The 24,353-nt window shown below is 41.7% G+C and overlaps 2 protein-coding genes across 2 annotated transcripts; one reads left to right on the top strand and one right to left on the bottom strand.

Annotated features, from left to right (window-relative positions):
• Positions 1 to 3,001: 3,001 nt before the first annotated feature.
• On the bottom strand, positions 3,002 to 12,534 carry yrdc (yrdC N(6)-threonylcarbamoyltransferase domain containing). The gene is made up of 6 exons (XM_078422973.1): positions 12,279 to 12,534; positions 7,771 to 7,966; positions 7,041 to 7,155; positions 6,296 to 6,415; positions 3,996 to 4,138; positions 3,002 to 3,133 (listed from the first exon to the last, which is right to left on the bottom strand). The coding sequence occupies exons 1-6, from the start codon at positions 12,427 to 12,429 to the stop codon at positions 3,079 to 3,081; spliced, it is 780 nt and encodes a 259-aa protein (XP_078279099.1). The 5' UTR covers positions 12,430 to 12,534; the 3' UTR covers positions 3,002 to 3,078.
• Positions 12,535 to 16,427: 3,893 nt separating this feature from the next.
• Positions 16,428 to 20,570, top strand: LOC144606672 (uncharacterized). The gene is made up of 4 exons (XM_078422974.1): positions 16,428 to 16,452; positions 17,255 to 17,394; positions 18,819 to 18,953; positions 20,376 to 20,570. Exons 2-4 carry the CDS (start codon positions 17,281 to 17,283, stop codon positions 20,499 to 20,501), a joined length of 375 nt encoding a protein of 124 aa, XP_078279100.1. The 5' UTR covers positions 16,428 to 16,452; positions 17,255 to 17,280; the 3' UTR covers positions 20,502 to 20,570.
• Positions 20,571 to 24,353: the final 3,783 nt, after the last annotated feature.

Below are 24,353 nucleotides of genomic sequence, written 5' to 3'. Positions count from 1 at the left end.
AAGTGCACATTATCAGATTTTAATAAAGGCCATTTTTATACATTTTGTTTTCACCGTGTAGAAATTACAGCTGTGTTTATATATAGTCCCCCATTTCAGGGCACCAAAATATTTGGGACACAACAATGTCATGTAAATGAAAGTAGTCATGTTTAGTATTTTGTTGCATATCCTTTGCATGCAATGACTGCTTGAAGTCTGCGATTCATGGACATCACCAGTTGCTGGGTGTCTTCTCTGGTGATGCTCTGCCAGGCATTGGTATTGCAGTATTGGTATTGATGGTATTGCAGCCATCTTTAGCTTATGCTTGTTTTGGGGTTTAGTCCCCTTCAGTTTTCTCTTCAGCATATAAAAGGCATGCTCAATTAGGTTCAGATCAGGTGATTGACTTGGCCACTCAAGAATTGAACATTTTTTAGCTTTGAAAAACTCCTTTGTTGCTTTAGCAGTATGTTTGGGATCATTGTCTTGCTGTAGAATGAACCACCGGCCAAAGAGCTCTGAGCATTTGTTTGACGTGAGCAGATAGGATGTGTCTATACACTTCAGAATTCATTATGCTACTACCATCAGCAGTTGTATCATCAATGAAGATAAGTGAGCCAGTACCTTCAGTAGCCATACATGCCCAAGCCATAACACCCCCGCCACCGTGTTTCACAGATGAGGTGGTATACTTTGAATCTTGGGCAGTTCCTTCTCTCCTCCATACTTTACTCTTGCCATCACTCTGATATAGTTAATCTTCGTCCCATCAAAACCCTTTTCCAGAACTGTGGTTGCTCTTTTAAGTACTTCTTGGCAAACTGTAACCTGGTCATCTTATTTCTGCGGCTAACCAGTGGTTTGCATCTTGCTGTGTAGCCTCTGTATATCTGTTCATTTAGTCTTCTGCGGACAGTGGTCATTGACAAATCCGCACCTGACTCCTGAAGAGTGTTTCTGATCTGTCGGGCAAGTGTTTTTGGATTTTTCTTTATTATAGAGGGAATTCTTCTGTCATCAGCTGTGGAGGCCTTCCTTGGCCTGCCAGTCCCTTTGCGATTAGTAAGCTCACCAGTGCTCTCTTTCTTCTTAATGATGTTCCAAACAGTTGATTTTGGTAAGCCTAAGGTTTGGCTGATGTCTCTAACAGTTTTATTCTTGTTTCTCAGTCTCATAATGGCTTCTTTGACTTTCATTGGCACAACTTTGGTCCTCATGTTGATAAACAGCAATAAAGGTTTCCAAAGGTGATGGAAAGACTGGAGGAAAGACTAGGTGCTGAGAGCTCTCTTATACCTGCATTAAGGAGGCATTTAAACACACCTGAGCAATTACAAACACCTGTGAAGCCATGTGTCCCAAACATTGTGGTGCCCTGAAATGGGGGGACTATGTATAAACACAGCTGTAATTTCTACATGGTGAAACCAAAATGTATAAAAATAGCCTTTAATAAAATCTGACAATGTGCACTTTAACCACGTGATTTTTTTCTATTACAAATCGGAAATTGTGGAGTGCAGAGGCAAATAAATAAATGATGGGTCTTTGTCTCAAACATATTGGAGGGCACTGTAACTCCAATTAGTGTCTTCTTACCATTACAATTCTTCGATTCTATCCACAGCGACTCTACATCATCAGTCCCTATGTCACCCCTCACAAGGGACTGAATTTCATCCCTCACCAAGAGCTACCCCACCACCTCTGCCCACCTGCCTGTCCTTTCTATAGGACGTATAACCCTGAATATTCAGTTCCCAGTCCCGATACTCCTGAAGCCATGTCTCTGTAATCCCCCACAATGTCATATCTACCAATCTCTAACTGAGCCTCAAGTTCATCCACTTTACTTCTTATACTTTGCATTCATACATAATACTTTTAATCCATTACTCACCTCTCCTTTCACATCGATTCCTATTTCACTTGGCCATACTCTCCTCATGATGGATTTCTCCTGATCATTTTTTTACTGCTGGGAGGGCATAGCAGTATTCTACATTGAACATGGAAATTCCATGTTCGAGAAATGTAAACCGGGAGAACAGTTTTGTGGGCCGAAAGGCCTCTTCCTGTGATGTACTTTCTTCTGATCCACCAATGAAAGCATTTGTCAGGCAACTGAAGTAGAAGTGAGTTATTTACCTGCACTGCCAGGTAAGAGAAGTGGTTTACCCTAGAGCGTACAGGTTAACTGACAAGTTTTAAGAGCTTGACCTTAGAGAAGAAACAACAGTAAATGATAGATCTACAACATCAGGAAGGCAATGACTAACGTGGCTGAATGTGCAAGTGTACATGAGGAAAGGCCTCAAAAGCAAGAAGCCACTGGAAATTTGGAGTACACAACACCGTGTTCCTTCTAAATTGGCAACGCTGGCTCAGATTATACTTTGTGCTGCAAAGGGAGCACATGCATAGTCCTAATGTAGAGTTTTGGCCCAAAAGGTCAACTATTACTTGCCATCCACAGATGCTGCCCAACCCAACGAGTATTTTCAGCGGACTTTTACAGCATATTTAAGATTGTCCTTTGTGATTCCACTCGAAAAGCAATACTCAAACTGAGCTCGTATTAAGGATTTTCTTGACAAATTATAAAATTTGAGACTTGAAATGGTACAGAGCGCAGACAAAACATCAGACAAGCAGTCATGTGCACAAACAGAAACAGCTTCACCTCATTGAAGGCAGATGTAGATCTCAGGAAGTGACAAAACAAAAGAGCACATTCTGTGACAGTGTTCCATTGTGATCAACTCCATTTGGCAAAAGACATCACACCAAGATTACTGAGCGAGTGACAACAGGCCTCTTAAACCTCTACTCTCACACCTGCATTATTCTTGGAATAAGCCTTCGTTCTTCAACCCGAGGCCTGGAAGACCAACAAGGGTAAGTGCTTAATGGGAAGTCATTTAGTAGACATAGTGGTGATTAGTGTGTTCACGCCATAGCCAAGGGAGGTACAATAGTTCACTTGCAATACAAACTTTGATCCAAGGACAAATAAAGACAAAAGGTTGAGCGTTTTATTTTGTACAGAGGGAAATAAACCATTTCTGATAGACTCTGTCACTTTTAGCATTACAAGGACAATCCATGCTTCTTCTGGAGGATGTCCACTGTGGCAGTAAATGCACTGTTCATGGAAGTAGAAGAGAAGAGAATCAATTAGATCAGTACACTCCCAAACAATGCTAGATTTTTACAAGCAACAACTTTCTATGATGCACCAGCCACAGAGAAAGATCAATAATAGGTAAAAGCAGCAAAGGGGAGATGAGAAAATAAAGAAAAGCACAACAACTTGGAGAAAGAGTAGAGGAGTTGAACCAATTGCAAAGGCGTTGAATCAATTGCACTTTCACACATTCAGCCGATGTTGCAATTGGATGTGCCCAATCCATCTGCAAATGTTTTCAGGACTGTCTAGACAGTCAGCACATGATTAGAATGATAGCTTACATTTTGCATTAAAGTCAGGAGTGGGATTTCAACTCATGACCTACTGAGTTAGGCAGGAACGGTAACAAACTGATCTGGGATTGTTTTAAATGCAATATTGCCCACAGGAAACAATAACCTCAATAACACTTTATAGTAAGAGCTTGGCCACCTGAGCAAAGGTCAAAACATGCTGGTGCTTGTACAATTCAGCAGCAAAGGGCTTTTGGATAGGTACACTGGCAGAGATTAGTTTAGCGACATCATGTTTGGCAATGAGATTGTGGGCTAAAGGGCCTGTTTTTCAGCTGTGCTGCTCCATGTACAAATGGCTGAAAATGTAGATTACCAACAATTAACAGACACAGATTGCAGCCAATTGGTTAGAAAAAAGATGAGGTTTATTTTACAAAAATGCACATCAAAGTACAATGATCTGGAAAATGTGGAGTGGAACCAAATGGATGGCTCTACCAAAGAGCTGTCGCAGGCACGTTGGAGGAAAGGGCCTCCTCCTGTTTTGTATAATTCATTCAATACATGAAATGGATACTCACCATCCAGGCCTGATGATACTGTATTTTCCTGGTGTGGCCAAGTTAACCACTGTTGATCCCAAGCGACATTCAGGGCTCATCATATCTCCAACAGGCCCACCATCGACAACAAGACCCAACGAAGGCCAAATATCCTTAAACTCCTACAGGCAATTGAGAGAAGTTATATTGGATCAGATTTAATTTTTTTTAAAGTTTCATCGAGATACAAGAGGGAGAGATAATTAATGAGAATTAATTGTACTGCTACATTGTCAGTTAGCCTCAGAAGCCTGCTTAAAATTTTTGACTAGTTTGACTGAATGATAACGTGGCAATTATTTAAAAACTGTGACCTGGTGACTATTCTGGATTAGAAAAGCCAACATAGTGGACTGCTAGATTGCTCTTGGGAGGGTAGAGCAATAGAAATGGGAGGCTTGGAGACAAAAGAAAATGCGCGTGTGGGAATCTTGAGCTAAACACAAAGTGCTGGAGAAACTCAGCAGGTCAGGCAGCATCTGTGGAGGAAATGGACAGACCATCTCCTCCACAATGCTGCATGCCCCACCGAGTCCTTCCTGCACTTTTTGTAATGCAAGGCCTACTCCACAGGAAACCACACTATATGCTAAATTCAGAAGGCCAGGTTCTTATCTAAATTGGTTAAGATGGTTCAATAACCAAGATGGATATTTATACCGATAAATCTCAAAGTTCTTATATCGTGAAGAAATTTTCTGGAAAGAATTAAGTAGTGGAAGATGCCAGGGTAGTCTAAAAGTACTAAAAACTTTAAATCACAGCAGAATACCAACAATACAGTTCTATAAAATAATTTTATTAGATTGGGGAAAATTGTTTCACAATTCCGCAATGGTTAGCTGTGCGCTAGGTGATAATGGGTTATACAGACAGTGAACAGTGGACCATTGTAGGCTCTACCTTTCCTTGATCATCGTCACATTTTTTTCATATCTTTCATTCATTTTTTCTGTATCTCTTAATATTACCATCGATATCTCTCGTTTCCCTTTCTCGACTCTCAGTCTGAAGAAGGATCTCGAACCAAAACGTCACCCATTCCTTTTCTCGAGAGATGCTGCCCAACCTGCTGAGTTACTCTAGCATTTTGTGTTTATCTTCGATGTAAACCAGCATCTGCAGTTCCTTCCTACGCAAAATCAAGGACCACTCGCACCCTGGTTATTCCTTATCCCGTCGGGCAGCGGGTACAAAAGCTTAAAACCACGTGCCATCAGGTTCAACAGCTTCTTCCTCTCTGCTATCAAATTCCTGAATTCCTGACCTCTCAAATCCTCCCCACCAGCAATCTACCTTGTTGCTGACTTTGCACTTTTTTTTAATCTGCACTTTCTCTGTATTCACCAGAGTATATTCTGCACTGTTTCATTTGTCTTTGCGCTGCCTGCTGTTCTCATCCATAGTTTATATTATGATTATGTTTGGATGTGTTTTTTTTATTAACCTGGGTGGCATGTATAACAAAGTTTTTCACAGTATCTCTGTACACGTGATAATAAATCAAAAAGGATCATCTTTTGAATCTATTGATTCAGGGACAGTTTCTTCCCAGCTGTTATCTGGCAACTGAACCATTCCATCACTAACTGGAGAGTGGTCTGAGCTACCATCTACCTCATTGAAGATCCTCAGATTATCAGTTTTTTTCCTGTATCTGCACACTGTGGGCAGCTTAATTATATTCATGTGTAATCTATCTGGTGACTGGATAGCACACAACAAAAAAAGAAGCTTTTCACTGTACCTCAGTACATGTGATAATAAACTAAATGTTGTGCAAGGTACAACTCCCATCATTGGAGTTTTTCCCCTTGTTTCCTGGTGACTTCAGCTTGGCACACACACAGTGGGCCAAAGGGCCTGTCCCTGTGCTATGCTCTAATCATTCTACATTTATTGCTGCTTTATGTTTGTAACAAACAAGCTCCCAGATGTTCTAGTGGCCAGAGATCCTAGGGTGACGGAGGAACTGAAGGAAATTCACATTAGGCAGGAAATGGTGTTGGGTAGACTGATGGGACTGGAGGCTGATAAATCCCTAGGGCCTGATGGTCTGCATCCCAGAGTACCTAAGGAGGTGGCGCTAGAAATCGTGGACACATTGGTGATCATTTTGCAATGTTCTATAGATTCAGGATCAGTGGGAATAGAAGATGATAATTATTTTAAGTTTATGTAATGACTGAACAATTAGATAAAGTATAGAATTAGAAAAATTAGAAAATTGGAAAAAGTATACTCAGGAGAGACGTTTACTTGTACTGAATGACACTCACCTCTGGGGTCAAAGTGCTGGTTCGGGAGCTGACATTAGCACTTGTCAATGCCAGAGGTTCACCACACAGTTGTGCCAGTTTCTGCACGAACGCATGCTCTGGAACCCGCACACCCACCAACTGAATGTAACATGGAAAAGTGACTGTAATTGCAACCAATTCAAATTAACAGGCTGCACCCATCCACCCATGTCCCTCTTCTGGTTTTACATTTCACTCCTCTCCTTATTTCAAATCACTTTACTCGAAGAAGGGTATCTACCCAAAACTTCACCTATCCATATCGTCCACAGATGCAGCCTGACCCGCTGAGTTATTCCAGCACTGTGTGTATTCCCTCAAAATGTCACCATCTGCAGTTCTTGGTGTCTCCCTTTTATCTCCTCTTCCTCTCTAGTCCGTCAGTTACGCCACCCATCTGCCATTTAAACCCCCCTCACCTGTATCCACCCATCACATGCCAGGCTTTATCCCACCCTGATCCTCTCTTTTCCAGCTTTCTCCCCTCTACTACAATCAGCTTGAAGAAAGGTCTAGACCCAAAACATTACACACCGATTCCCCCCACAGATGCTGCCAGACCCAGTGAGTTACGCGAGCATTTTGCATATACTCAGGATTCCAGCATTTTTAGTTCCTTGCCCATTCCAAATTAATAGGCCAGTTCGTTTAAGCTTCATAGTTCCATACTACTATAGAATAGAGCCATATGAGGAAGCAACAAAAAGCACAAATTCATTCTTACATCAGTGAAAGGATTTAAATCCTTGTTCAATTCATCAGACCGCTTAAAGACCAACGTTACAGGTCCTGGAAGGAGATCGCTTAATACCTGGTCAGGAACAGTGACCTTACAGTACCTATAGAAACCAAGGAAAGTGCTTAATTTACGAAATAGTACACTCAAATAATAGTGGATGATCAATCTATCAAGAACGATATATTGCATCTATTGGAAACAACTTTTTGAACAGGGAAAATAAAATCACAACCCACAAGTCAGCTTTTTACATTAAAGACTGCATCCACATCTTTGTCAGCTCTTCCAATTGGAATATACTAGGAAATATACAGATTGTATAGCAAAACACTTGGGAACAAAGAATTATGTTCCATGGGGCTTTGTTATACAATCTGTATATTCACTAGCATATTCCAGGAAGTATTTACTTCAGAAATGTTGCCCATTTTCTTTACTGTCCCGTTTACCAGTCTGTCTTCCTTGGTTATTAGAACTCCACACGATACTGAGCGTTAAACTTATTGTAATCCTGAAATACTCAACTTGTACATTTACAAAAGATTTGATCTGCATGAACCCAAGCTTCCTAAACTTGTCCTCAACAACCGAATGAATTTTAAAAAACAAGACGTTAATTATGCAGGTATTAAAGAGGATCTTGCTGTGGCACATACCCCAAAACAATGAAATATCAGACAGATTGTGGCTTGGTCTCTTCTGTACTTGCACTCACTTATAAATATCTTCAACATTTCCAACAGAAATAGCTAAAGGCTTGTCTGTATTCCGGCCTTTAATTTCGTAAATTCTTTGGATGGCTTCAGAATTCTGAGCCAGGCAGGCAATTCCATAAATGGTGTCTGTTGGAACAGCCACGACACGGCCACGCTGGAGAGCATTTACAGTTTCTCTTAGGACCTCATTCCAATCTGCGTACAGAGAATAAATGTGTGTTAGCAGTGAATTCATACAACACAGGAACGGCACAACACAGGAACGGCACAACACAGGAACGGCACAACACAGGACCAGGCCCTTTGGCCCACATGACTGTGCTGAACATGATTCCAAGATAATCTAATCTCCTTTGCCTGCACATGATCATATCCATGCACCTATCTAAAAGCCTCTTAAATACCCCTATTGTATCTGCGTCCACCACCACCACCACCCCAGTAGCGTGTTCCTACCACTCTCTGTGTAAAAAACTTTCCAGTATATTTTAGTTTTAGAGCAAGGGTTCCCAACCTGGGGTAAATTTCGCCGACCCAGGAGGTAAATTTGAACAAAATAATGTTAAAAACAGTATTTTAAAATTTCCCCTTTGTAAGTTGCTTTATTATGGTAGAAGTGTAAACTCAAACTACTGAACAAAACAGGGTGGGGGTAAATTTACTTTTGAAAAGTTGCCTGGGGTAAACGGGACGAAAAAGGTTGGGAACCCCTGTTTTAGAGATACAGCATGGGAACAGGCCCTTCAGCCCACCGTGTCCATGTTGACCAATGATCACCTGTACACTAGTACTATCCTACACACTAGGGACAATTTACAAAACCCAAATCACCTACCAACTTGCACGTCTTTGGAATGTGGGAGGAAACCAGAGCACCCGGAGAAAACCCAGGGTCACAGGAAGCACGTGCAAACTCCATAGACAGCACCTGCAGTCAGGATTGATCCAGAGTCTCTGGCGCTGTAGGCATCAACTACTGCTGTACCACTTTGCTGCCCTTAATTGCATATATCCTTTAAACTTTGTCCCTCTCAATTTAAAGCTATGCCCTCTAGTCTTTGACATTTCCACCCTGACTGTCTATCTTATCCATGTTTCTCATAATTTTATATACTTCTATCAGGGTTCCCCTCTACCTACGATGTTCCAGAAAAAAACAATCCAAATTGTCCAAATTCTGCCTGTACCTATACCCCTTAATCCCAGCAGTATTCTGGTAAACCTCCGTGTACTTCTTGCAATGGTGCAACCAGATCACCCGCAATACTTCAAATGCAGCCTAACCAAAGTCTTATAGAGCAGCGAAAATAGACACAAAATGCTGGAGACAAGCAGCATCTCTGGAGAGAAGGAATGGGTGACGTTTCGGTTCGAGACCCCTTCTTCAGCATCATGATTTCCTGACACATACTCAATGCCTCAACCAGTGAAGGCAAGGATACCATTTGCCTTCTTTACCAATCTACCTACTTCTGTTGACACTTTCAGGGAGCTATGGACTTGGATCCCAAGATCCCTCAAGTTTAACTTGAGCAAGCAAGTACTCAGATTAATACTGAAACCCTTTTCATTGAACAGTGACATTTGTGCTCCAAGGGTTCAGTTCTCGCAAATTGAACATCAAAACCATTTCTTGGTGTCTGTAGAACATTCAAATTATTTGTGCTCTAATATGAAGTAACCTGCCAACTCTTCTTGGTCTGAACAAAAAATGTCCCATGCCCAACAATATATGCTAACTCTTAAAAAATGCTTTGGTACGGCCCATCCAGCCGGTACATAGTCAGATATAAATCGATAATATACAGTGCCCTCCATAATGTTTGGGACAAAGACCCATCATATATTTATTTGCCTCTATACTCCACAATTTGAGATTTGTAATAGAAAAAAAATCACATGTGCACAATAATAAAGGCCTTTTTTATACATCTTGGTTTCACCATGCAGAAATTACAGCAGTGTTTATACATGGTTCCCCCATTTCAGGGCATCATAATGTTTGGGACACATGGCTTCACAGGTGTTTGCAATTGCTCAGGTGTGTTTAAATGCCTCCTTAATGCAGGTATATGAGAGCTCTCAGCACCTAGTCTTTCCTCCAGTCTTTCCATCACCTTTGGAAACTTTTATTGCTATTTATCAACATGAGGACCAAAGTTGTGCCAATGAAAGTCAAAGAAGCCATTATGAGACTAAGAAACAAGAATAATACTGTTAGAGACATCAGCCAAACATTAAGCTTACTAAAATCAACTTTTGGAGCATCATTAAGAAAGAGAGCACTGGTGAGCTTACTAATCGCAAAGGACTGGCAGGCCAAGGAAGACCTCCACAGCTGATGACAGGAATTCTCTCTATAATAAAGAAAAATCCCCAAACACCTGTCCGACAGATTAGAAACACTCTTCAGGAGTCAGGTGTGGATTTGTCAATGGCCACTGTCCGCTGAAGACTTCATGAACAGAAATACAGAGGCAACACTACAACATGCAAACCAGTGGTTAGCCGCAAAAATAGGATGGCCAGATTACAGTTTGCCAAGAAGTTCTTAAAAGAGCAACCACAGTTCTGGAAAAAGGTCTTGTGGATAGCTGAGACGAAGATTAACTTATATCAGAGTGATGGCAAGAGCAAAGTATGGAGGAGAGAAGGAACTGCCCAAGATCCAAAGCATACCACCTCATCTGTGAAACACCGTGGTGGGGGTGTTATGGCCTGGGCATGTATGGCTGCTGAAGATACTGGCTCACTTATCTTCATTGATGATACAACTGCTGATGGTCGTAGCATAATGAATTCTGAAGTGTACAGACGCATCGTATCTGCTCAAGTTCAAACAAATGCCTCAAAACTCATTGGCCGGCAGTTCATTCTTCAGCAAGACAATGATCCCAAACATACTGCTAAAGCAACAAAGGAGTTTTTCAAAGCTAAAAAATGGTCAATTCTTGAGTGGCCAAGTCAATCACCCGATCTGAACCTAATTGAGCATGCCTTTTATATGCTGAAGAGAAAACTGAAGGGGACAAACCCCAAATCAAGCATAAGCTAAAGGTGGCTGCAATACAGGCCTGGCAGAGCATCACCAGAGAAGACACCCAGCAACTGATGATGTCCATAAATCGCAGACTTCAAGCAGTCATTGCACGCAAAGGATATGCAACAAAATACTAAACATGACAATTTTCATTTACGTGACATTGCTGTGTCCCAAACATTATGGTGCCTTGAAATGGGAGGACTATGTATAAACACTGCTGTAATTTCTACATGGTGAAACCAAAATGTATAAAAATAACCCGTTATTAAAATCTGACAATGTGCACTTTTACCACGTGATTTTTTTCTATTGCAAATCTCAAATTGTGGAGAATGGAGGCAAATAAATAAATGATGGGTCTTTGTCCCAAACATTGTGGAGGGCACTGTATATAGTTTTACTATTAACCTACCATATGTAAAGAAATATATAAGCAGCATAGATTCATTAGCTTTCGTTTATGGATAAAACCAGATTGAAAAAGACTTTGCTAAACAAAATAGAGTTAAGGAAATGGAAAGTTATCTCATTGAGTCAAACAGGCTTCTAAAGAGGGCCAAGCAAATCTTTCTTCCACATGAAGAGTTTAAATGTCAATAAAGGACTCGGGATAAAGGATTGTTGTTTTTGGGGAATCTTTAGAATTCCTATCCCAAAAATGTGGTGGGTATATATCCAGATTTAGAGAGGAAGATGGAAACACAAGGAACTGCAGATGCCAGTTTACAAAAGAAAACAAAGTACTGGAGTAACTCAGCAGGTCAGGCAGCATCTGGAGGGCAGGGGTGGGTGACACTTTGGGATGGGACTGGAATAGGATGGAGAACGTTAAAAAAAGGTTTGGAAATGTGGGAAGATGGGATAGTGGGAGAAATGGGTGCAATCCAGGGTGGGGGAGCACAGGAAATAGAAGGGGCAGGGGAAGAGAGAGTGTTACCAAAAATTGACTCTCTGTGTAGGGCATCATCTCAAGGCAATGTGAAATGCTGACTAACCCGGCCTATGTCTTTTAAAGTCAGGTCTAGGGGACCTTAATTATTGGAGCCCAGGTTACCTGGCGTTACCTGTGTCTCCCTGCCCACCTGTGACCCAGGCCCAACTCCCCCAGTTGACAAGGACATGGCGGCCCGAGGTCTCAGCGTGGAGCGGGGTTCCCAGCGCGGTGAGGGGCGGCCGGAGGTCCCACTGTGGAGCGGGGGTTCCCAGCGCGGCGAGGGGCGGCCCGAGGTCTCATCGTGGAGCGGGGGTCCCAGCGCGGCGAGGGGCGGCCCGAGGTCTCATCGTGGAGCGGGGGTCCCAGCGCGGCGAGGGGCGGCCCGAGGTCTCATCGTGGAGCGGTGGTCCCAGCGCAGCGAGGGGCGGCCCGAGGTCCCAGCGTGGAGCGGGGCGGCCCGGGAGCCTCAGCGTGGAGCCGGGACGCCCCGACAACCCGATGCAGTAACCAGGAAGCCCGTCCCCGCTTACCTCCAACTCCAGGCCGCGGCCTGAGCCCGGGCCCGGGCCCGGCTCCCGCGGGCTGCCGCAGGAGGCGCAGCCGCCTGACGCCGCCGCCGCCATCGGTGGCCGCCTGGTCCCTCATGGCCGCCAGCAGCAACGGGCGGGCCCAGGTCAGCATGGAGGCCGCATCGCCATAGCAACCCGCGCCGGCGCGCTCGCCGCCTCCGTATACGCGGGGACGGCCAACGGCGCCAACCCTCGCGTTACGGACAGGTGACCAGATGTGTCTCTCTAGTACAATACAAAGGGGAAATACTCCACACAATATCGACTGTAATGAATTTCTCTCAATAGGTGGGCACAGGGATGGCAAGGTCTAATAACTGGTGTGAGCACTACTGGGTCTGATGATAAAATAAAAATAAAAATAAAAATGTCTCTCCACAGATGCTGGGTATTTCAGCTTTTTGTTTTAGTTCAAATTTCCAGCAATTGCAGTTATACATTTGCAAGCAGGACTTTTGTCCAGTATCTCACAATCCAGCACATTTTCCTCTCTTCGATTTGTCCTTTTGCATACCTTTCATTCATCTGTTCTTTGTACTTCTTTATGCCTCTAGTTTCTCTCTCCCCTGACTCTCTGTCTGAAGATGAGTCTTGACCCAAAACCAGAGATGCTGAGTTATTCCAGCATTTTGTGTCTTCAATGTAAACCAGCATCTGCCGTCCCTTCCTCCCTCCTCTGTTAGTTTAGAGATACAACTTGAAAACAGGCCCTTCAGCCCACCACATCCACACCGACCATCGATCACCCATTCACACTAGTTCAATGCTATCCCACTTTACATCTTCAAGAAAGGTGACCCAATCCCAAATATACAATCAAGTAGGTCTGGATAAGAGTCTTTTCAGTAATGTGGCCATTACAAAGTATGGAATAGTTGTTATTTATCTCCACCAATATTCTTTATCTAAATTGGGTCTATTTTATGTCAAACACAATGTGCTGAAGTAACTCAACGGGTCAGGCAGCATCTGTGGAGGACGGGGACAGATGACAATTTGGGGTCGGGACCCTCCAGCCTGATTGTAATAGGGGGAGAAAGCTAGAAAAGAGTTGGTGGTGGAACAAAGCCTGGCAAGGGATAGATGGATACAGGTGAGGGGGGTTTGATACTCTGGATCTATTTTAAGATGATCAGTTCAACATGCTTCTTTATTTTGATCTATTGTTTGTTAGTGGGAATGTTACCCTCAACAGCTCCATCCAAGAACGCAAGAAATTGCACTGAATTGTGGACGCAGCCCAGATCATCACACAAACCAACCTCTCTTCCATTGACTCAATTTATACCTCACGCTGCCTTGGCAAGGCCAGCAGCATAATCAAGGACAAGTCGCACCTCTTCTCCCCTCTCCCATTGGGCAAAATGTATAGAAGTGTGAAAACACACACCTCTAGATTTAGAGACAGTTTCTTCCCAACTGTTATCAGGCAATTGAACCATCCTACTGCAACCGGAGAGCAGTCCTGAACTATTATCTACCTCATCGAGGACCCTCGGACTATCTTTGATCAGACTTTACCGGCTTTACCTTACCTTGTACTAAACGTTTTTCCCTTATCATGTATCTGTAGACTGTGAATGGCTCAAATGTAATCATGTATTGTCTTTCCGCTGACAACCTCGGTACATGTGATAATAAACTAAACTAAACTAAACTCAACAACGGAAACACGTCCTGACTTGGAAATAGATCACCATTTCCTTCCTTCTCACCTGGTCAGGGATCTAGAAGGTCCCACCCAACAGCACTTTGGGAACATCTTCACCACAGGGTCTGCACTAGTTCATCAAATAGCTCCATACCACCTTTTAAGTAATGGGAATAAATGGTGGCTCTGCTAATAGAAACCCATCCATAAAAGAACACAAAAAAATCTTTATTTCATGTATTATCAGTGTCTGAGGCAGTTATAAAAAGAGACACAAAGTGCTGGAGTAACTCAGCGGGTCAGGCATTCATGGAGAACATGTTTAGGCGATGTTTAGAGTCAGGACCCTTCTTCAGACTCCAGATATGATTTGATGTTCTTCCAATTTCAAACAAATATGTTTGAGTGTTGTGCCAAAATTTTCTAGATATGAGCTTTGGCTTGTTTTATATCTATCTAACAAAACTTTTGTCTCTATGTAAGACATTGATCAGTATCATAAATAGGTAGATATTCTACAGAGTGGACAAGGATCTTTCTGACTTATTATGATGCAGGAGGAGGTGATTCTGCCCATCAACTCCGATGCTGGCTCTCTGAGGAGCAATCCCATCAGCATCGTTCTCCTCTCCTTATTTCCAGACAAAAGTCACTGAGAAAGGTGTGAAACTGAGATTTATTTCATCTGTTTAGGAACCATTTTACTATGCAGGAAACTGTTCAGATTGCTGGGCAAATACCTGGGATTAATTTATAACAAAAAGAGACAGAAAAAGTTGGAGTAACTCAGCGGTCAGACAGCATCTCCGGAGAAAAGGAATAGGTGACATTTCGGGTCAAGACCCTTCATCAGACCAGTGTCAGTAGATAACATGCAAAACAAATATTTCACTGTGGCTCTGTACACATGACACTAAAGAAACCAATGAACCATTACATAATGAAGGATTTGATGGGGTAAATGACAAAGAAATGTACCATAATTTTGAATACCTTAATCAGATCATCTATCTTCCAGCATCAGCTTTTTCTTCAAATAGAAGATAAAACATTTTTGTATTCAGGCAATTAGCTAGGTTACCCCCACCTCAAATCTCCAAATTGTTGATTGGAGAGTCAATGAGGGATGTGAACTGCAACTTCCCTCTAATTACATTTAATTAAGTCAAGTAATTAAAACCTAATGAACCTTCAATGGTTACAATATACCTGAATCTGGAACAGATTTATATCAAATGGAGAATATAGTGTTTTTTGGAGACATTATATACATGGAATGAATTGGAGAAAATAATATTATGCTGTAAATTTAGAATTTTAAAGGTCACCAACATTTGTACATAGGGTTTTCTTTATTTTCTATTGCTGAGAAGTTCAATTACAGTTGAAATAATCACCTCTTAAATTCCTCACTGAAAAACACAATAATTAATCATATATTGTGTGTATACTTTTATTTATTTTATTGAGAGGGGTTAAATTGTGGTGGTCAGTTTTTCCTTCTGTAGAAAGTGAATCAAAATTGACTGTTACTCCTGGTTCTAGACCGCAGCCCACCTGAGTTACACAGGTGAGCAAGACTTTAATCATGGGCTTATTAGTGCAGAGAGGAGTGGTTGATACAGGCTTTCTGCAGGTACTGTCTGTTTCAATCTCTTGTTCCACAATGCAAAATAGCTATTTGTTTTTACTGATTTGCACTTAAGATAATAGTTTGAAGGTTCCTTGAATTTCTAACATTCAGTTTTGTGAAATTACTTCACCTACAGAGATTTCTATAATGTATAAAATAGGTTTCCTGTATTCATTCTTGGAGAAATTTAGCTAAGAATAAGGAGACATTTTATTTTTCACCAGGTGAGTCTGCTTTGGTGAACTAATATATGCTTAGTATTTTGTGAAAGTAGGTTGTGACTGAGATAATTGGAAATATCTGGATTATTTGAATTAGTAGAACTTTTTATAAATATGTATTAGATAAGGGAAAAGTTTAAAATATAAATTTAATCTCAATACTGGCTTTTAATGAAGTAAAATTTAAGACAAAGACACTGAGCTATAAAGGACATTAACTAACTGGATAATTGCGAAACATAGGTCCGATTTTCAACTGAAAACCTTTTAAATCTGCTGAATCTTTCCATCCAAAGTTGATATGTAACTGTTTTTGTGGCAGTTACTATTTAGACAAGGTTAAGCAAATTGTAGTCTCATCTATATTACATTGAAGTTGTTGTAACCAGGTTGGTAGTCTGGTTGAATCCAAGGACAAAAAATTTGTTGAGAGACAAGGAATTGCAGATGCTGAAATCTTGAGTAAAAATCAAACTGGGTGGTGCAGAGGTAGAGTTGCTGCCTTGCAGCGCCAGAGACCCGGGTTTGATCCCAACTATGGGTGCTGTCTGTATGGGGTTTGTACATTCTCCATGTGACTGGGTTTTCTCCAAGATCTTAGGTTTCCACCCACGCTCCAAAGATTTACAGGTATGTAGGTTGATTGGCTTGGTGTATGTGTAAATTGTCCCTTTGTGTGTGGCATAGTCTTAATATGTGGTGATTGCTGGTCGGCGGGGAGTTGGTGGGCCAAAGGATCTGTTTCCGTGCTGTATCACTAAACTAAAACTGCTAGAAGAACTCAGTAAGTCGGGCAACATCTGTGGAGGGGTGATCACAGTTGCTGCCTTTGCCCGCTGAGTTCCTCCAGCAGTTCGGTTTTTGGTCAAAACATAGTTGGTGTTAAACATTTAAACTTGTTACTGTCCATGGCTCCCACCCTTGTGATTCCTAAAAGATAATCAATATTTGTACCTAATTTTTAAATTATAAATCTAAATTATAAATATAATTATAAATGAAAATTGACGTTGAAGAAACTGGTGAGGACCATAGAACGTAGAACATAGAACAGTACAGCACAGGAACAGGTTCTTCGGCTTGCAGTGTCCGTGCTGAGCACAATGCCAAGTTAAACTAATCTCCTCTGCCTGTGCATGATTCATTCCCTGCATATCCTTATGCCTATTCAAAAGTCTCTTAAACTTCACAACGGGAAGATTGCTGAAGGCTTCCTTTGTGTTGTTTGGTATGTTTATCAAGTCAATGGAGTAAACAGTTGGATCCTGTTGACCATATGTCGTTCTGAGTTGTGTGAATGAAACTGTATCTTTGGGTGAATGTCTCTTAGTCCAAGAGTGGCTGCTCTGGCTTTTCCCTACAGGTTTGTAGCTGCCTCAATGCATCAGTGGTACTTCAAGATTAATCTGCCTGCTTGGTGTCTCTCTTACAGTTGGAATATTCTATTGTACGTTAACAATGGCGGAAGAAATGGGGGACAGTCCATCTTGTTCTCTAACGCAGATTGCTCAAGTCGGCACTGAAATGAATCCTGACTCCATCCCACCACCAGCGATTGATGTTAATCAAGAGGTATGTGATGGAACTGTCAGATAATTCATTTACAAAGATCACCACCTTTTTGAAGTCTCAATGCAGGACTCTGGTTAGGCTGTATTTGGAGTATTGTGTGCAGTTCTGGTCGCCCCATTGCAGGAAGGATGCGGCGGCTTTGGAAAGGGTGCAGAGGAGGTTTACCAGAATGCTGCCTGGATTAGAGGGCTTCAGCTACAGGGAGAGAGGTTGGGTAGACTTGGTTTGTTTTCTCTGGAACGTTGAAGATTGAAGGGATCTTGATAGAAGTATATAAAATTGAGAAGTGCAGATAAGGGCTATACAGTAAGCACCTCTTTCCCAAGGTGGGAATGGCCAACACGAGAGGGCATCACTATAAGGTAAGAGAGATAAAGTTCAATGGAGATGTGCAGTGCAACTTTTGTTTTGTACAGAGAGTGGTTGGGCCCTGGAATGCATTGCCAGGAGTTGTGGTGGAGGCAGATATGATAGGCACATGGAAGTGCTGGGAATAGAGGGATATGGATCGTGAGCATTTGGATGAGAGCAGTTTAACTTAGCATCATGTTTTTGCACAAAAAGGCCCTTTTGCTATGCTGTACTGTTCTATGGTCCTGTTCAATGTTTATTCTATTTCTGGCTGTGGAGTCTATGTTTCTTCTACCTCCTGCTCGGTGTAGAACACAATAAATCTGGCAAAGAGAGAAAGGGAATGTGGGCACCTCTGTTGTTAATGACGCTCCCAAGGAAGTCCCAAGGAAGTGAGGGTTGGTAGGTAAATTATCCCTCATGTGGGTAAATGGTGGAATTCAGGGGAAGATGATGATAATGATGCCCTGGGATGGCAGGACTTTCATATGAAGAAAGACTGGATAGACTAGGCTTGTACTCGCTGGAATTTAGAAGACTGAGGGGGGATCTTATAGAAACATATAAAATTCTTAAGGGGTTGGAGAGGCTAGATGCGGGAAGATTGTTCCCGATGTTGGGGAAGTCCAGAATCAGGGGTCACAGCTTAAGGATAAGGGGGAAGTCTTTTAGGACCGAGATGAGAAAACATTTCTTCACACAGAGTGGCGAGTCTGTGGAATTCTCTGCCACAGAAGGTAGTTGAGGCCAGTTCATTGGCTATATTTAAGAGGGAGTTAGATGTGGCCCTTGTGGCTAAAGGGATCAGGGGGTATGGAGAAAAGGCAGGTACAGGTTACTGAGCTGGATGATCAGCCATGATCACATTGAATGGCGGTGCAGACTCGAAGGGCCGAATGGCCTACTCCTGCACCTATTTTCTATGTTTCTATAATGTGGGGAGATGAACATGGGTTAGGGCAGGATTAGTGTAAACAAGGATGGTTAACACAACTCTGTGGGCTGAAGGGCCTGTTCCTGGGCTCAATGGCTCTGACTCTTGCCAGTGACAGTCTGTTTGCTGTTTGCCGCAGGTTGAGTCCACTCTGCCCATGTTCCACCCACTGCTGGAATACATCGAGGCTCGCCAGCAGGTCTTGTTGTGCAACATCAGTTACTGCAACCGAATGCTGGAGCTTCTGGAGGAGAAACTCCCCAGTGTGAATGAGGTGAGTGACCAGTGACTGCTGCCCTGTCCCATTGCTGCTTGACTTGTTCCGCGTGTGACAGGGTTTAGGGCGCAAACCTGGTCTCCCCTTGCCACCGCCAGATGAAGGTGAAACTATTTGCATTCGCATAGCATCTATCACACCCTCAATGTTCCAAATTTGTGCAGTGCTTCACAGGTCACAACTTGGTGGAACTGCTGCCTCACGGTGCCGGAAACCTGAGTTTGACCCTGGCGTCGGGTGCTGTCTCTGGAGTTTGCACATTCTCCCTGTGATCACATTCATTTCCTCTGGCTGCTCCGGTTTTCTCCCATGTCCCAAAGCAGTTTGAGATGATTGACCTCTGTGGATTGCCCTTAATATGCAGGGAGTGAACATGAAAGTGGGATAACATAGCACCAGTTCGAACAGGTGATTGATGGTCCACGCAACTTGTCTTCCTCAGACAAGTGTCTGTACAAGGAAAGGTTTAGACTTCCTGCTGAAAGATTATGTAAACAAGCACAAATAGTTCATTTTTCTATGCAATATTTGCATTTTGAAGAAACTTTGCATTACAGAAAATAACCAATATAAAAGCAACTCTCAATAAGGAAGCGGGTTTAGGGATTAGAGTTTCTGCACGAAGTATTATCTCACAGATAATATTTCCTGCAGAATTTTAAACTACGTCTTTTTAATAGCTGTTTATTCTTGTTCCTGCATGTTAAAGTTACTAAAGGCTGTATGTTTCATTGTTTAATTGAGCATCATTGAACAAATATTAATATAAGTGATTGCTTATCAGTTTCAATGGCCATGTGCAGTGAATATTTCATACTCATTGGATGGGACTGAAAAGGTTGACTTTTTGTTGAATGAATGCACGTTTATCACTCTAATAGTTAAAAAGAAATGGTGCTGAAGTAACTCAGCGGGTCAGGCAGCGTCTCTGGAGAACATGGCAACGTTTCTGGTCAGGAATTTTCTTTAGACTGATTGTAATGGGGGGTGAGAAAGCTGGAAAAAGTCAGGTCAGACTATTCATTTTTTGTAAACTGGCATCTGCAGCTCCTTGTTTATTGTGCTCTCTAATCTGCATCTCGAGCCAATTACTTCCTCATCTTTTGTAAATGGTTTATGCGTTGTATGCTGAATGAGCCCAAATGCTTCACAAACAATGAAGCCTGATTGACCTCTGTGGATTGCCCTTAATATGCAGGGAGTGAACATGAAAGTGGGATAACATAGAACTAGTGCGAACAGGTGATTGATGGTCCATGCAACTTGTCTTCCTCAGACAAGTGTCAATTTGGAAGTTTTTCAAATGCTTCACAAACAACATTGCTTACCGTAAATGTTAAAGGCAGGAAAAGATGTTTATTGTTAGTTGCAGCTTTCTTTACAGGAATACTGAATCAACCTTTTTTTAAATTCCAACAGCCTTACTTAGATGAGTGTGAGGAACAACAAGACACTGATCAAGCTACCAACCAGGTGACTGAGGATCCTGGTGAAGTTTGCTGCACTGCCTCTGTTTCAACTCAACTTGCCTGTAATTTAAACTAGGAAAAAAAAATTGAGTAATTACTTTTAAACTTGGTCTATGAATCATTTATACATGGGAAATAATGAAATATTAAGCGTATTTATGAACGAATAAAGTTGTCTACATTTATAGCATGATTTTGATGTTTGATTTGTAAGACAATCTCTTTTACCCACAAACACTGCCCATCCATTTTACTGTAATACATTGCAATAATATAAATGGAGATCTACAATTCAACAGAATAACAACGACCACAAGCCGAATCTAATGAGTTGGTGGGCCGAAGGGCCTGTTTCCACGTGATCTTTAAACTAAACAACAAAGAAAATTACTGCCTTGACAATCTTGCCTTATGCTGCTAGGTCAAGTGAATTAATTATATTACCTCTAACCTAACTAATGATGTATTCAAGAGTGTGTTAGATATAGATCTTGGGGCTAACGGAATCGAGGGATATGGGGAGAAACCATGAATGGGGTACTGATTTTGGATGATCAGCCATGATCATATTGATTCTTGAAGGGCCAAATGGCCCACTTCTGCACCTATTTTCTATGTATGATTTATTTGTATCTTTCAACATCTGCAATAGAAGTTTGATTAACAAAACATTTAATCAATTTTAAACGCTAAGAACAATTTACCACAAACGTCTGAAGAAGGTTCCTGACCCAACATAAACAAAATTTCTTTTGACTAGGAATATTTTGGTGCTCTGGAAACATTGAATTCAACAATTCCCTTCTCAGTAACTTTGCAGTTTGTATCACAATTGGCAGTTTTGATTGAAAAAAAATCAGTTTGTCAACTCTCCATTGATGCTACCTGATCTGCTGAGTATTCCCAGAATTTTATTTTCCAATTTCCAGTAACTTTTGGTCCATATTTCAGTCCTGTGGTTATTCTCTCTCCTCTGTCCATATTCACACCTTTCCATTTACTTCTCTTCCAAACAGATAATCTGCAATTACCAAGCGCTCACTATCCTCTCAGCCAGCATCACAGTAATTTGTATCTCAGTCTCCATCCTATTTAAGATATTCCCTTTAATTTGCCCAAACCTCTCCCTTCTCTGTAACCTAAAACATGCTTCTTTTCTAAATTTCCCTTGTTTTGATGACAATTCTGTAACATTGACTACATTTTATTTCTCCACAAATCTTGCCTGATCTGCTGGATGTTTCTAGCCTATTTTACTTTAGATTTCCAGTATCTGCAGTTCTTTCCTCCCTGTTTTTTGACATCAACATTCTTGCTTCTCAGTAACTTGATGGCTTAGCAAGTTCCACAAATTATGGAAATAGGTTCTCTTGTCCCATTAACGATTTGTTTTATTAAACTATAAATGTTTTATTAATCTGCTTATAGACACAAAGCTGGAGTAACTCAGCGGGACGGGCAGCATCTCTGGAGAGAAGGAATGGGTGACGTTTCAGGTCGAGACCCTTTATCAGACTGGTTAGGAATAAAGGAAATAAGAGATATCACTGATGTGGAGAGATAAAAACAATGAATGATATGCAAAAAAGTAATGATGAAGGAAACATGCCATTGTTAGCTGTTTGTAGGGTGAAACTGAGAAGCTAGTGCAAGACCAAACGCAGACTGGGCGATCGTTTTGCGAAACACCTTCGCTCAGCCCTATCTGATCTCCCGGTTGCTGGACACTTTAATTCTCTTTCCCATTCCTACACAGATCTTTCTGTTCTAGGTCTCCCCCATTGTCAGTGAGGCTAAAGGCAAATTGGGGGAATGGCATCTCAAATTTCACATGGGCAGCTTACAGCCCAGTGGTATGAATATTGATTTCTCTCACTTCAGGTAGCCCTGGCATTCCCCCTCTCTCTATCCCTCCCCCACCCAAGTTGCACTAGCTTCTCATTTTCACCCTACAAACAGCTAACAATGGCCTGCTTCCTTTATTGTTACTTTTTTGCATATCTTTCATTCATTGTCCTTTATCTCTCCACATCACCGTCTATATCTCTCATTTCCCTTATCCCTAACCAGTCTGAAGATGGGTCTTGACCCAAAATGTCACCCATTCCTTCTCTCCAGAGATGCTACCTGTCCCACTGAGTTACTCCAACTTTTGCGTCTATCTTTAGTTTAAACCAGCATCTGTAGTTTCTTCTTACAAATTATTAATCTGCTTGTTAATTGCAGAATATCTGTTTGGAAGAGACGCGAAGGTATCAGAGTTGGAGCAATTAGAGCTGCTGCCTCATAGCGCCAGAGATCCAGATTTGATCCTGATCTCGGGTGCTCTCTGTGTGGAGTTTGCATGTTCTCCCTGTGACCTCATAAGTTTCTTCCAGGTGCTCCTGTTTTCTTCCACATCCCAAAGATGTGTGGGATTGTAGGTTAATTGCTCTGTGAAAAATTGGCTTTAATGTGTAGAGAAAGTACAATAACACAGAGCTAGTGTGAACGGGTGCTCAATTCTAGGTGTCAATTTGGTAGCCTCCATGACTCTATGCTGGAAATGTGAAACAATATGCATAGCAATAACAGTAAATGCTGGAAAAGTTCTGCAGGTCAGGCACTATCTGCCAAAAGACAAAGTCATCGTTTGGGTCTGTGACCCTTTGTCAGAACTAGAGTAGAGGGCATGCAATGTTGACTTCCTCTTTCTGCAGATGCTGGCTTGCCTGCTTAGTTTTTCCAGCATTTTTGTTGGAGGCTTAGGTAATCCTTATTCGCACAAATAATGTAATCTTGAAAGGTAAAGGGTGATTTTTAATGGTTTTTCTCCCCACTGAATATGTTCCAATGTTTGTTTACAATGCTTATGGTTTAAAACTATTTAGCCACACAACATCCCCATTTCCATGATTCTCTCACAATGAACTAAACACAGGTGACATATATTCAACTTGCTGTATTGAGCAGTCAACTGGTTTCAATATATCCGGCCAAAGTGGAGTAATAGTAGCCCATTTGCCAACTCGACTCCCTACTGTACCAGTGACTCTATGGCAAGCTAAATGTATGGACTGCTTCAACTGCTCTTTCCCATTAAACTAAGAGACACAAGGACTACAGATGATGGAATCTTGAGCAAAACACAAAATGGAGGAACTCAGCAGGTCAGGCTGCATCTGTGGAGGGAGTGACAGATTACGTATCAGGGTGGGACTCTTTTTCACACTGACAAACTCCTTCCTTCAAACAAAAAATACATTCAATTTGCTACAACCCTCCCTCCCTCTCTTGCCACCTTAAAGCAAGCTTTCAGTTTGTTGTCTTTTAAATTTAAATGTTACACTCTTTACAGAGGCTGTTCCAGTATCATTTGTAATTACTGAACATATAGACGTCTGCTTTTTGGATTACAAATGGATGGGGTGAGATTTATTTATAGATTGAGGGCATCTAAAGAGACAACTAGCTTTATTGAGGGCTATTGTTACCTGCATGATAACATTTCAAGATCCAGGTGGCCATGAAAATCATGTTTTGATTTTTTAACTGGTAATTTGATGATATTCAGCACTAACCTACCATCTCTCCTAACCCACATTAGAATATTCTATAGTGAGAATCAATTTTCACACAGGGGATGGTGGGTATATGGAACAAGTTGACGGGGTAGTTGACGCAGGTGCTATAACAATATTTAAAAGACATTTGGACAGGTACAAGGATAGGAAACTTTAGAGGGATACAAGCCAAATGCAGGAAGGGGGCTAATGTAAATGGGGCACCTTGGTTGGCGAGGGCAAGTTGGGCTGAAGGGCCTGTTTCCATGCTGTATGGCTCTAATGATGTTTTATTGATCCAAAAGATCCTGGTCAATTGTTGGTTCGAATAACCTTTCCAAAGTGTAACTATACACACAATACCAAGGGATGTTGAATCAAAACTG

This window comes from Rhinoraja longicauda, chromosome 27, assembly GCF_053455715.1.
Source record: "Rhinoraja longicauda isolate Sanriku21f chromosome 27, sRhiLon1.1, whole genome shotgun sequence".
In the NCBI taxonomy this organism is placed as follows: Eukaryota; Metazoa; Chordata; class Chondrichthyes; order Rajiformes; family Arhynchobatidae; genus Rhinoraja; species Rhinoraja longicauda.
Note: the sequence above shows the minus strand (reverse complement) of the source record. Positions and strands in the feature narration are given on the sequence as shown.